This window comes from Macaca thibetana, chromosome 7 (assembly GCF_024542745.1).
Source record: "Macaca thibetana thibetana isolate TM-01 chromosome 7, ASM2454274v1, whole genome shotgun sequence".
Lineage (NCBI taxonomy): Eukaryota > Metazoa > Chordata > Mammalia > Primates > Cercopithecidae > Macaca > Macaca thibetana.
This window is the reverse complement of record NC_065584.1, coordinates 5240924-5254817: the sequence shown is the minus strand read 5'-3', so window position 1 is coordinate 5254817 and position 13894 is coordinate 5240924. Positions and strand designations below refer to the sequence as shown.

The 13894-nt window shown below is 44.9% G+C and overlaps 1 protein-coding gene across 10 annotated transcripts in view; it reads right to left on the bottom strand.

Moving 5' to 3' along the window:
• MOK (MOK protein kinase) overlaps window positions 1–13894 on the bottom strand; it is an 85411-nt gene that overhangs the window by 53015 nt on the left and 18502 nt on the right. For all 10 annotated transcript variants that reach the window (XM_050796744.1, XM_050796746.1, XM_050796750.1 and 7 more), the window contains exon 2: window positions 10282–10396. In XM_050796744.1, the coding sequence (XP_050652701.1) occupies window positions 10282–10396 (115 nt within the window). The remainder of the gene's footprint in view (window positions 1–10281; window positions 10397–13894) is intronic.

The following is a 13894-nucleotide window of genomic DNA, read 5'->3' as shown; positions in this document are numbered from 1 at the left end:
CAGCTGTTTTTTATTTGTAGAAACAAGGTCTCGTCTTGTCCAGGCTGGTCTCAAACTCCTGGGCTTAAGCCATCCTCCCACCTCAGCCTCCCAATGTGCTGGGATTAAAGGTGTGAGACACCTCACCTAACTCCCTAACAAAGACTTTTATATAGTAAGAAAAGTATAGGCCAAGCATGGTAGCTCACGCCTGTAATCCCAACACTTTGGGAGGCCAAGTCTGGCAGACTGCCTGAGGTCAAGAGTTCAAGACCAGCCTGGCCAACATGGCAAAACCCCATCTTTACTAAAAATACAAAAATTAGCCAGGCATGGTTGTGCGCGCCTGTAATCCCAGCTACTTGGGAGGCTGAGGCAGGAGAATTGCTTGAGGCAGAGGTTGCAGAGAGCTAAGATCACACCACCGCGCTCTAGCCTGTGCCGCACAGTGAAACTCCATCACGGAAGGAAAAAAAGTAACCCTTATGAGTACAAATACAAAAATACTTGACAAAATACTATCAAATCCAGCAATATGTAAAACTGATCGCATGTTATGACTAAGTGGGGAATCCCAGTTATACTGGGAATGCAAGGTTGAGTTATTATTCAAAACTGAATAATTTTTGCCACAAAGCCCAGCTAATTTTTTGTATTTTTAGTAGAGACGGGGTTTCACTGTTGTTAGCCAGGATGGTGTTGATCTCCTGACCTCATCATCTGCCCGCCTTGGCCTCCCAAAGTGCTGGAATTACAGGTGTGAGCCATCGCGCTCAGCCTTTTTTTTTTTTTTTTTTTTTTGAGACAGGTTCTCACTCTATCACCCAGGCTGGAGTGCAGCTGCATGATCTTGTCTCACTGAAGTCTCCACCCCCGAGGCTCAAGCAATCCTCCCACCTCAGCCTCCCAAGCAGCTGCGACTACAGGTGTGTGCCACTACACCTGGCTAATTTTTGTATTTTCAGTCAAGATGTGGTTTCACCATGTTGTCCAGGCTGGTCTTGAACTCCTGGGCTCATGTGATCAGCCCACTTCAGCCTCTTAAAGTGCTGTGATTACAGGCATGACACACTGTGCCCAGTTGGTTTTATTTTTTAATAGAATTAATGAGCTATACTCCTAGAATCCTCACAGGAAAAAAAAAAAAATGAGCTGATTCTAAAATGTATATGGATGTACAGAGGACCTAGAGTAGGCAAAATTGTCTTTAAAAACATGAAGAGGCCGGCCATGGTACCTCACGCCTATAATCCCAGCACTTTGGGAGGCCAAGGCAGGTGGATCACCTGAGGTCAAGAGTTTGAGACCAGCCCGACCAACATGGTGAATCCCTGTCTCAACTAAAAATACAAAAATTAGCTGGACGTGGTGGTGGGTGCCTGCAATCCCAGCTACTCAGCAGGCTGAGGCAGGAGAATTGCTTGAAACCAGAAGTCGGAGATTACACCATTCCGCTCCAGCCTGGGCGACAGAACGAGACTCTGTCTCAAAAAAAAAAAAGAAGAAGAAAGACTTTTAATATCTAACTTCAACATTTACTTTTGAGCTACATTAATCAAAACAGTATAGTATTGGCATAATGACAGTCAAAAAGGGCAATGAAACAGAATAGAGAGTCCAAAACAGACCTACACTTTTGCAGTCGATTAGCTTTCGGCAAAATAATCCACTGAGGGCAAAGAAAGTCTTTTTTTTAACAAATGATACTGGAACAACTGGATATTCATTTGGGGAAAAAAAAAATGATGCTTGATCCCTACCGCTCACCATTCACAAAAATTAATTTAAGATGGATCACAGATCTAAATGTAAAAAGTTAAAATGATAAAGATTTTTAGAAAAAAATACAGGAGAATATATTCACAACCTGTAAATAGGCAAAAATTTATTCTAAGACAGAAAGCAAAAAACAGTAACCACAAAAAATTCCATAAATTGGACTTCACTGACATAAAACACTTCAGCACATGAAAAGATGCCATAATGAAAATGGATAAGCAAACCACAGACTTGGAGAAACTACCTGTAAAACACATCTGATAAAAGACGTCTATACAGAATATATACAGAACTCCTAAATTCAATAAAAAAGCAAACAGCCTAATGTTTTAAATTATTTTTTCTTTTTTTCTCCCTTAGGATAGCTTGTTTCTTAAGGTATAAATTTTTTAAGGGGCAAAAACTTGGACAGGCAGTTCATAAATGAAGATACATGAATGGCCAGTAAGTACATGATCAAGTGTTCATCATTAGTCATCAGGGAAGTAGAAACTAAAACTAGCAGGAGATAGTTCCATACAATCACCAGAATGGCTTAAACTTAAAAGAATAACAACATCAAATGCTGGAGAGAATAGGGAGCAACTGGAACTTTCATTCTTCGCTGGTGGTAATATAAAAAGCTACAGGCCGGGCACGGTGGCTCACCCCTGTAATCCCAGCACTCTGGGAGGCCAAGGTGGGCAGATCATGAGGTCAGGAGATGGAGACCATCCTGGCTAACATGGTGAAACCCCGTCTCTACTAAAAAATAAAAATAAAAAAAATTAGCCAGGCCTGGTGGTGGGCAACCTCTGCTCCCAGCTACTCGGGAGGCTGAGGCAAGAGAATGGCATAAACCCAGGAGTTGGAGCTTGCAGTGAGCCAAGATAGCCAGCCTGGGCGACAGAGGGAGACTCTGTCTCAAAAAAATAATAAAATAAAAAAATAAAATAAAAAGCTACAATCCCTTTGAGAAAAGGCTTGTCAGTTTCTTATAAAGTCAAACATATACCTACCCTTTGACCCAGTGATTCTGTTTCTAGGTAACTGCCTAAGAAAAAATAAAAACATACAAAAAATTAGCCAGGTGTGGTGGTACACGCCTGTAGTCCCAGCTACTCTGGAGGCTGAGGCAGGAGAATCGCTTGAACCCGGGAGGCGGAGGTTGTAGTGAGCTGAGATCATGCCAATGCACTCCAGCCTGGGCAACAAGAGCGAAACTCCATCTCAAAAAAAAAAAAAAAAAAAGAAAGAAAAAATGAAAACATATATGCACGAGTAGAATTTCTATATTTCTTTAGTTGTTTTTTTGAGACAGGGTCTTGCTCTGTCACCTAGGCTGGAGTGCAGTGGTGTGATCATGGCTCATTGCAGCCTCAACTTCCCAGGCTCAAGCAATGCTCCCATCTCAGCCTCTCAAGTAGCTAGGACTACAGGAGCGAGCCACCATGCCCCGGTCTTTTTTTTTTTTTTTTTCTGTAGAGAAAAAAAACATACTAAAAGTCTTTCTTCATAAGACATACAGACCAGGCTGTATGTCACCCAGCCTGGTCTCAAACTCCTGGGCTCAAGCAATCCTTGTGCCTCAGCTTCCCAAAGTGCTGGGATTACAGAAGCAAGCCACCACACCCAGCCTAAGAATTCGAATTTCATAGCAGCTTTATTCATGGTAGCCCAAAGCTGGAAACTATCAAAAAGTACATTAACAGGAAAATGGATAAAGAAATTGTGTTGTAGTCACAGATTGTAATGAATGTTGCTCAACATTAAAAAGGCATAAACTGGCCAGGTGTGGTAGCTCACATCTATAATCCCAGCACTTTGGGAGGCCGAAGCGGGTGGATCACCTGAGGTCAGGAGTTCAAGACCAGCCTGTCCAGTGAAACCCCGTCTCTACTAAAAATATAAAAATGAGCTGGGTGTGGTGGCACAGACCTGTAGTCCCAGCTACTCAGGAGGCTGAGGCAGGAGAACTGCGTGAACCTGGGAGGCAGAGGTTGCAGTGAGCTGAGATTGCACCACTGCACTCCAGCCTGAGCAACAGAGCAAGACTCCATCTCAAAAAAAAAAAAAAAAAAAGAGATTAAAACTACTGAATAACAGTCACGATAAATCTCAAAGACATGATGCTGAGTGAAAGGAGATGGACACAAGAGCACATGCTAGTGATTGCCTGGGATGGCAGCGGGAAACTGAAAAGGAACAAGGAAGAACTTTCTACGGTTCTTTGTTCACATCTTGATTACTCGAGAATATCCATTTGCCAAAACTGTACAGATAAACAATGTGCACTTCAAGGTATACAAATTTTACCTTTAAAAAACTGTATAATGTTATAGATTGCATGTTTGTGTCCTCTAAAATTCACACGTTGAAACCCTAAACTCCCAGTGGGATGATATGAGGAGGCGGGGCTTTTGAGAGGTAATTCGAGCACATGGCATTAGTAGCTCTAAGAAATGCCAGAAAGACTCTAGAGAACGTGTGTCCTCTCTCTCTCTCTGCTATCTGTCATTTGAGGACAAAGCAAGAAGATGGCCACCTGCAAATCCTAAAGCAAGCCCTCGCCAGACACCAGACCTGTCTGCCAGCACCTTAATCTTGCACTTATCACCCTCCAGAACTGTAATAAATAAATGTCTGCTGTTTAAGCCACACAGAATACAGTATAATTTGTTATAGCAGCCCAAACTATATGGAGACATAGCATAATGACCAAGAAGAGGAAGGACACTGGGTGGAGGCATACATCAAATAAAAATCGCAGGCTTGCTGATTCTGGCTGCTGGATACCTAGGGTTACTGTTCATTTTGTGTATGTTTGAGGTTTTTCATATTATATTCTTTTAAGTAAAAAAAAAAAAAAAGGCTTTTAGAGAGACTCATAAATTCCTTGCCTTTCTTTTTTTCTGTTTTTTTTTTTTTAGATGGAGTATCGCTCTGTCACCCAGGCTGGAGTACAGTGGCGCGATGTTGGCTCACTGAAAGCTCCGCCTCCCAGGTTCACGCCATTCTCCTGCCTCAGCCTCTTGAGTAGCTGGGACTACAGGCGCCCACCACCACATCCGGCTGATTTTTTATATTTTTAGTGGAGACAGGGTTTCACCATGTTAGCCAGGATGGTCTCGATCTCCTGACCTCGTGATCCGCCTGCCTCGGCCTCCCAAAGTGCTGGGATTACAGGCGTGAGCCACCGCGCCCGGCCCTTTGTTTTTATCTATAACCTTACACAGCAGACTTTTTGTTTTTGTAAAAGTAATGTGAGGACTGCTTAGAGGTGTGACTTGAGAAAAACCATGTACCACATCTAGACCTGACAGTGGCATCAGCGTCTGCAGCTGGGAAGAACAGTGGGAAGATCACTGTATAGGAAGGACCTACACAGACTGGACTCAGACTGGGCTCCACGACGTGTAGGTAGCAATGGGCCGGGTGGGGAACTTGTTCTCTCAGAATTTCAATTCCCTAGACTGAAAGATGTAACAATGCATCTTCCTCCCAGGGCCCCAGTCAGGATTCAATGACATGCATATAATTCACCTAGTACTGTTCATGACACCAGATATGTAGTGAACAACTGCGGTAATCTTACTATTATTATCATCTCACTTCCATCTCCAAAATAGTCTTCAAGCTCTCCTAACTTGTATTATCTGTTATGGAAAAACTGATTTACACAACAAGTTGCTTTTTACGGTATGCCAGCACTGCACTAAGTGCTTCATCTGCATTATTTAATTTGACCCTCACAACAACCTTACGGGGTAGATAACTGTGGTTATCCCCATTGTATAAATAAACAGAGGCACGGAGAAATTATGGAATTGTTCAAGATCGCATTAACTAAAGTGGAAGAGCTGCTAGTTCTGACCTTTAGAGTCGGAGCTAGTTACGCTATGCTGAACCCCAGGTTTAGCAGACTTGTGCCAATGTCACTGCCTCGGGGCACAAAGGGAGATCCCGCAAATACCAAGACTACGTTTTTTTTTTTTTTAAGAGACTCACTCCATTTCTTCTATTTCTATAGGAAAAATATAGACTAAAAGCATAGCAAAAGAGAACCATTTTTTGTTGTTGTTTTTGAGACAGAGTCTTGCTCTATTGCCCAGGCTGGAGTGCAGTGGCACAATCATGGCTCACTGCAACCTCAACCTCCAGGACTCAAGCAATCCTCCCACTTCACTCTCCTGAGTAGCCAGCGCTACAGGCACCACCAATGCCCAGCTAATTTTTTTATTTCTTTTTTTGGTAGAACGGGGTTTTGGCATGTTGCCCAGGCTGGTCTTGAACTTCCAGGCTCAACTGATCCGCCCACCTTGGCCTCCCAAAGTGCTGGGATTACAGGTGTCAGCCACTGTGCCCAAAGAGAGCCTATTCTTCATTGTGTACTTTTGGCGAGTGTTGGTGGAGGAAAATTCTGAGGAGATACCAGAAAAGATACCAAAAGGACTCAGTTCTGTTGAGGCCTCAGGCAAGTAACTAACCTTCTTATCCCTAACTAAGGCCTTGAGCGACTCAAAAGGCAAACAACGCTCAGGAGTGAAAGTGCCCTTCCTGCCACAGTACTAATCCATTATGTGTATTTTTTTTTACCTTTACCTTTCTTTAACTTCACATTAACTAAGATTACTGCAAAAGCTATCCATTTCTATTTGAATTAAAGCAGAGGAAAGGAGCAGAAGTAACACTGGAGGGGCTAGGGGTCAGACGCTCCAAATACCAACCTCGTGCTGCCCAAGTGACTCAGTGCGACTTTCTGCTACTAATGCTTCACATTCCTCACACCACCCACACAGCTGTGCAAGGCGACTCTGAGGATTCATTTACACAATGATAAGTAAGCAGAAACGGATTTGTGTGTGTGTGCAGTTACCTAACGGACATGGTTTCCTGGTGGTGAGGCACATCCTGGATCTGCTTTCTGCCAAATCCCTTACACACCAAAAGTGCCTGGTCCAGCGGAATTTTGGCTTCCTTGTCGAGGAAGGCAGAGTGAGACAGGGTCTCACTCTGTCACCCAGGCTGGAGTTCAGTGGCACAAACACACCTCACTGCAGCTTCACCTCCTTCCTGGATTCAAGAAATCCTCCCACTTCAGCCTCCCAAGTAGCTGGGACCACAGGCACACACTACCGCGCCCGGTTGATTTTTTTTTTTTTTTTGGTAGACACAGAGTTTCCCTTTGCTGCCCAGGCTGGTCTCAAACTCCTGGGCTCAAGCGATTCTCCCACCTTGGCCTTCCAACGTGCTGGGATTACAAGGCATGAACCACCATGCTGGGCCAACCTATGGGACGTGTTCTAATCAACTGCTTTTGAAGTTAAAGGCAAAGAACATAAATTGTTTCTGAAATACAACAAATGATTGTGCATACAGTAAGGAAGGCCATCATCCACTGCACATTTACCATATGCCCCACCTTGTTAGTTTTCTGTTCATTCCTTTGCTTAGTCCTCAAGCACTCATGACAAGGAAGACAAGATTCAGGTGGACCAGGCACTTTTAGTGTGTGAGGACTCTGGCAGATGGCAGACTCAGGATGTGCTTCACCGGGAAACCATGTCCCTTAGGTAACCGCACAATCTTCCCAGGGGCTGAGGAGGTATGAGAAGGAACTTCAATAAACTGAGCATTCTTGACCCATTAGAGAACTGCTGCTTAGAACATTCTATACTTATTTGAAAGAGGCTGGACCCAGGACTGTAATCCTAGCACTTTGGGAGGCCAAGGCAAGTGGATCACTTTGAGCTCAGGAGTTCGAGACCAGCCACAACATGGCGAGACCCTGTCTCTACAAAAATACAAAAATTAGGCTGGGCACAGTGGCTCACACCTGTAATCCCTGCACTTTGGGAGGCCAAGGTGGGCAGATCACTTGAGGTCAGGAGTCCGAGACCAGGCTGGCCAACATGATGAAACCCCGCCTCTACTAAAAATGTAAAAATTTGGCTGGGCGCGGTGGCTCAAGCCTGTAATCCCAGTACTTTGGGAGGCCGAGACGGGCGGATCACGAGGTCAGGAGATCGAGACCATACTGGCTAATATGGTGAAACCCCGTCTCTACTAAAAATTACAAAAAACTAGCCGGGCGAAGTGGCGGGCGCCTGTAGTCCCAGTTACTTGGGAGGCTGAGGCAGGAGAGTGGCGTAAACCCGGGAGGCGGAGCTTGCAGTAAGCTGAGATCCGGCCACTGCACTCCAGCCTGGGCGACAGAGCGAGACTCCGTCTCAAAAAAAAAAAAAAAGTAAAAATTTGCCGAGTGCGGTGACGCACGCCTGTAGTCCCAGGCGCTCGGGAGGCTGAGGCAGGAGAATTGCTTGAACCCGGGAGGCAGAGGTTGCAGTGAGCCAAGATCATGCCACTGCACTCCAGCCTAGGTGACAATGTGAGACTCTGTCTCAAAAAAAAAAAAATTACAAAAATTAGCTAGGCATTTGGTGGCTCACGCCTATAGTCCCAGTTACTCAGGAGGCTGAGGCTGGAGAATTGTTTGAGCCCCAGAAGCAGAGGTTGTAGTGAGCTGAGGTCACACCACCGCACTCTAGCCTGGGCGACAGACTGAGACCCTGACTCAAAAAAAAAAAAAAAAAGCATCACACCCTACTGTTCAAAGTCCTGTACCAGCAACTTTGGGTCAAAGGTGGCTGTTTAAGGAAGTCTGTTCTTGTTTTTTTAATTTTTGTAGAGATGGGGTCTTGCTATGTTGCCCAGGCTGATCCTGAACTCCTGCGTTCAAGCAATCCTCCTGCCTCAGCCTCCCAAGTAGCTGGAATTTCAGGTGTGAGCCACAGCACCCAGCTGTCTGCTCTTTAGATACGGGATCATCAGTACACTGTGCATCAAATTCTCTCTCATCAGTGGTTTACAAGTAAAGATGCAGTCAGGGAAAGAAAGAAACACAGCGAATGCAGAATGCGTAGAGAGGAAGAAGTGCTAGAAGAGAAGGAGCAGAACACCTGGTGGCTTCCCTCTTCCTAGTGACAGGTAAACTGCCAGATGCACTGGGCAGTGAAGAACACGGATTTGCCTTAGCAGAATCTGGGTTCACATCTGGCTCTGCCCACCCAGTGATCTAGAAAAAATGTCAAATTACCTCACATCTCTAAGCACCTATCCTCATGTACAAAACAAGGATAACTACCCCATCCAGATGTCATGAGGATGAAATTACTGTTCTTGGCCAGGTGGGTGGCTCACACCTATAATTCCAGCACTTTGGGAGGCTGAGGCAGGAAGATCACTTGAGCCCGGGAGTTTGAGGTCAGCTTGGGTAACACAGTGAGACCCCACCTCTATTTTTAAAGTTAACTAATTAATTAATCAAAAAATGAAGGCTGGGTATAGTGGCTCAGGCTGAGCGTGATGGCTCAGGGTGGGCACGGTGACTCATGCCTATAATCCCTGCACTTACATTATATTAATATAATATTAATATATTAATTTATTCACAGTTAAATTGCAAGGACCTCTACTACATTTAGACTAAGGCTGCATTTACAGAAGTCCAACACATGGCCAGGCACAGTGGCTCATGCCTGTAATCCCAGCCCTTTGGGAGGCTAAGGCAGGCAGATACCTTGAGGTCAGGAGTTCGAGACTAGCCTGGGCAACAGGGTGAAACCCCGTCTCTACAAAAAACACAAAAATTAGCCAGGCGTGTGGTCTGCTCCTGTGGTCCCAGCTACTCAGAACACTGAGGTGGGAAGATCGCTTAAGCCTGGGAGGTGGAGGCTGCAGTGAGCTGAGATCGAGTCATTGCACTCCAGCCTGGATGACAGGGTGAGACCCTGTCTCAAACAAAACAAAACAAAACAAAACAAAAACAAACAAAATAAATGTGCTGGGCACGGTGGCTCACACCTGAATCCCAGCACTTTGGGAGGCCAAGGCGGGCGGATCACTTGAGGCCAAGGAGTTCAAGACCAGCCTGGCCAACAAGGTAACACCTGATCTATACTTTAAAAAGATAATAATTAGCAGGGCTTGGTGGCACACACCTGCAGTTGCAGCTACTAGGAGGCTAAGTCACAAGAATCGCTTGAACTGGGGTGGCAGAGGTTGCAGTGAGCCAAGATTGTACCACTGCACTCCAGCCTGGGAGACAGAGTGAGATTCTGCCTCAAAAAAAAAAAAAAAAAAAAAAAAAAAAAAAATTAAATGGATCATAAAGGGTTCACTTCCAAGCTCTCTATCCTGTTCCATTGGTTGATATATCATTTTTTGTTTTTGTAATTAAAAAAAAAAAAGAAATCCAACACATATATAACTTTTAGGAACATACAGACTGTTTAAGGTGAGACACACTTTTGAAACTTAAAAACTTTTTTGTGGTCATTCATCACTGATATTACAGTAAGACTGGATATGAGTAAACTCCAGTATGGTAAACATAACATTAGCACATAACCCTCACTGTCCAAAGAAATCTGACTGTATCTTACACTTTATTAAATTAATAAAGTTCCCTCCTAGTAGTAAGTCTCCATTATTGATTGAAACCTGGATGTGTGTTTGGTCCCAAGTGCATCTCTGGCAGCCTACCTTTCAAAGCGCTGCTTCATTTGTTTACATGCATAGTAGTTTCCATCTCTCAGGCTTTGCATCTTCATAACTTCAGAAAACGTTCCCTCTCCTATTTTGCCAATTGCTTTATAGTCTATAAATAAAAATGATTACAAAAATAAAATGTTATTTATGCATATATTTGTATTCACTTCCAGACAGCAAACTTTTAATCTATAACGTAATTTAACAGCAATATACTGAGAATTGTTTCTCCTATCTTTGTAAGGTTTAGTGGTCCCCTCAACTTTAGGGGAAGTTGGAACAAAGCATCATTTCCTCCCAGTCTGTGCCCTCCCTTGGATAGCAAGAACCACCTTACCTGGATCCTGGCCAGTGAGGAGAGGCTCAGCTACCCTACAAGATTCAGAAAGCAGAGGAGCAGCAGAGATGGGATTCTTCCAGCAGGGGTGGGCATGGGCGTGGGCGTAGGCTCTGGGCTGATGTCACATTGCACCAGCAGCCTCTAAGAACTCTCCTGAAATTCACCTTCCCTGGTCCTACAGAGGGCCCAGCTGATCTGCAACAGTTTCCTACAATTCTTTTACTTCCTAATTTTCTGAAAGCTAACAGTAACTTTCCCTGGCCCTGCTGCCACCACATCACCCCCAGCCCTGATAATGGTTTTGTAAGCCTCTAGTTCACTATGTTAAATGCCTTCCTGCTTGAAATATCTAGGGTAGTTTCCATTTTCCTGACCAAACCCTGACTGACAACAAATGAGCACCTTGATGTGGGCTGCTGCTGTGAACAAAAATCTAAAATATGTGAGTTTGGCTTATTGGTCAGGTGGCAAAATGCTAGAGAGCCTGGCATATATCATGATGAAATATTGCCCGCTTAAAGGAATGCCTGTAGTCACTGCTGCCTTTCATAGATCCACTGCCTGCGGAGCCTGCTGGCCTAGGGAAAGTGGTGGGAAGAGTCAGAATGATGGAGTATGCTAATTACTACTGACTGCCTTAGCAAGCTATTTCAAGACAAAGGTAAGTACAGGCAAGAATGGCTACACCACTTTTTAAGCAGAAATGGAAAGAATAAGTAAAGTCTAGAGAGCAAAAGTCTCACCAGTTGTAAAAGTTTCTACAGCCCAAATAATAGGAGAGTAAGATTGCAAAAACATTGGCAAAGAATAGTCCGCGAGCCTTCTCCGTTGAACAAATGGCTCATCTTCGCAGCAGAGATCACAGGAAGGCAGTTACAACCTCCAGGCATTTGTTTTAGAAAGCTTCAAGGAAGCTCCTGTAAATTGAGACCCAGAAGCATATGAGCGAGGCCGCACAGAAATAAGGCAGGCTTGGGGCCAGACATGGTAGCTGAGCCTGTAATCCCTGCACTTTAGGAGGCCGAGCCAGGCAGATCACCCACCTCAGGTCAGGAGTTCCAGACCAGCTTGGCCAAATGCCGAAACCCTGTCTCCACTAAAAATACAAAAAATTAGCCAGGTGTGGTGGCATACACCTGTAGTCCCAGCTACTCGGGAAGGTGGGGCAGGAGAATTGCTCGAACCCGGGAGGTGGAGGTTGCAGTAAGTCAAGATCACACCACTGCACTCCTGCACTCCAGCCTGGGCTACAGAGTGAGACGCCATCTCAAAAAAAAAAAAAAAAAAAAAAAAAAAAGGCCGGGCGCGGTGGCTCAAGCCTGTAATCCCAGCACTTTGGGAGGCCGAGACGGGCGGATCACGAGGCCAGGAGATCGAGACCATCCTGGCTAACACAGTGAAACCCCGTCTCTACTAAAAAAATACAAAAAACTAGCCGGGCGAGGTGGCGGGGGCCTATAGTCCCAGCTACTCGGGAGGCTGAGGCAGGAGAATGACGTAAACCCGGGAGGCGGAGCTTGCAGTGAGCTGAGATCCCGCCACTGTACTCCAGCCCGGGCGACAGAGTGAGACTCCATCAAAAAAAAAAAAAAAAAAAAAAAAAAAAAAAAAAAACGCAGACTAGAGAGAGAGATCTCTAGCAGAACCTTGGGTGTGGGGCTGACCAGAAGCAAACAGACCAGAAATCTTCAAACATCACTTAGACTGCAGCAGAAAAAAGCCTAGAGTAAAAGAGGCCTTCACTTCAGGCCCCAAACCCGCATCTGCACAAAGCAGATGGGATCTTGCTATGTTGCCCAGGCTGGCCTCAAACTCCTGGGCTCAAGCCTAAACTTCTACCTCAGCCTCCCAAGTGGCTAGCATGAGCCATTGCCCCCAGCTGACAGGGTTTCAAAATTGCAGCGCTGAGCGTGGGCATCCTCTTCAGTATTCCTTTCCACATGCGCATTTTGAATGCCTTGTCTGAATTCTGATTTGAACAAACCATCAGTAAAAAGGTATTCATTTTTCAGAAGTGATAATGGTTATGTCAAAACACAAAAAAATGTCCTTATCTGTTAGCAAAAAAATACAGAAGTATTTCCAGGTGAAAATGACATAATAGTTAGGATTTACTTTAAAATATCCCTGGCTGGGTGGTGGCTCACGCCTATAATCCCAGCGCTTTGGGAGGCCCAAGTGGGCAGAACACTTGAGGCCAGGAGTTTGAGACTAGCCTGGCCAACATGGTGAAACCACGTCTCTCCTAAAAATACAAAAATTAGCTGGGTGTGGTGATGCACACCTGTAATCCCAGCTACCTGTAATCCCAGCTACTTGGGAGGCTGAGGAAGAAGAACTGCTTGAACCCCGAAGGCAGAGGTTGCAGTGAGCCGAGATGGCACCACTGCACTCCAGCTTGGGGGACAAGAGCAAAACTCTGTCTCAAAAAATAAAATAAAATAAAATACCCCTGTACATTCCCATTCACTACTGCTGAAATTATAAACTGACATAGTCTCTTTGGAGGGCAATTTGGCAGCACCTATTAAATCTTTAAGATGTGCATCCTCCAGCTGGGCGTAGTGGCTCACATTTGTAATCCCAGCACTTTGGGAGGCCAAGGTGAGGATCACTTGAGCCCAGGAGCTCAAGGCCAAGTTAGGCAACATAGACCCCATCTCTACAAAAAATAATTAGCCAGACTCAATGGCACACGCCTGTCATCCCAGCTACCCAGGAGGCTGAAGTGGGAGGATCGCTTGAGCCCAGGAGTTTGAGGCTGCAGTGAGTAGGGACTGCACCACTATACACTAGCCTGGGCAACAGAGGGAGACCCTGTCTAAAAAAAAAAAAAACTTGCTCAAGTACATATGATAGGAAGATTAATGATTGCACCATTAATCAACACAGTAAAGCCGATAACCCAAATGGCCCCCATAGGGAACTGGATTAATATGGTTTACCTGTATAACAGAATATACTGTAAATATTTAAAATAATGGGTGGCAGGTGCCTGTAGTCCCAGCCACTCAAGAGGCTGACACAGGAGAATCACTTCAACCTGGGAGGTGGAGGCTGCAGTAAGCTGAGACTGCGCCACTACACTCCAGCTGGGCAACAAAGTGAGACTCTATCTCAAAAAAAAAATAACAACAACAACAACAACAATAATGTCCTTAAAAACTACACACACACACATGCACACACACACACACACACACACACACACGGAATTAACAGCGGCTCTGAGGGGTGAGGTTACAGGTGTCTCATTTTCTAAGATAT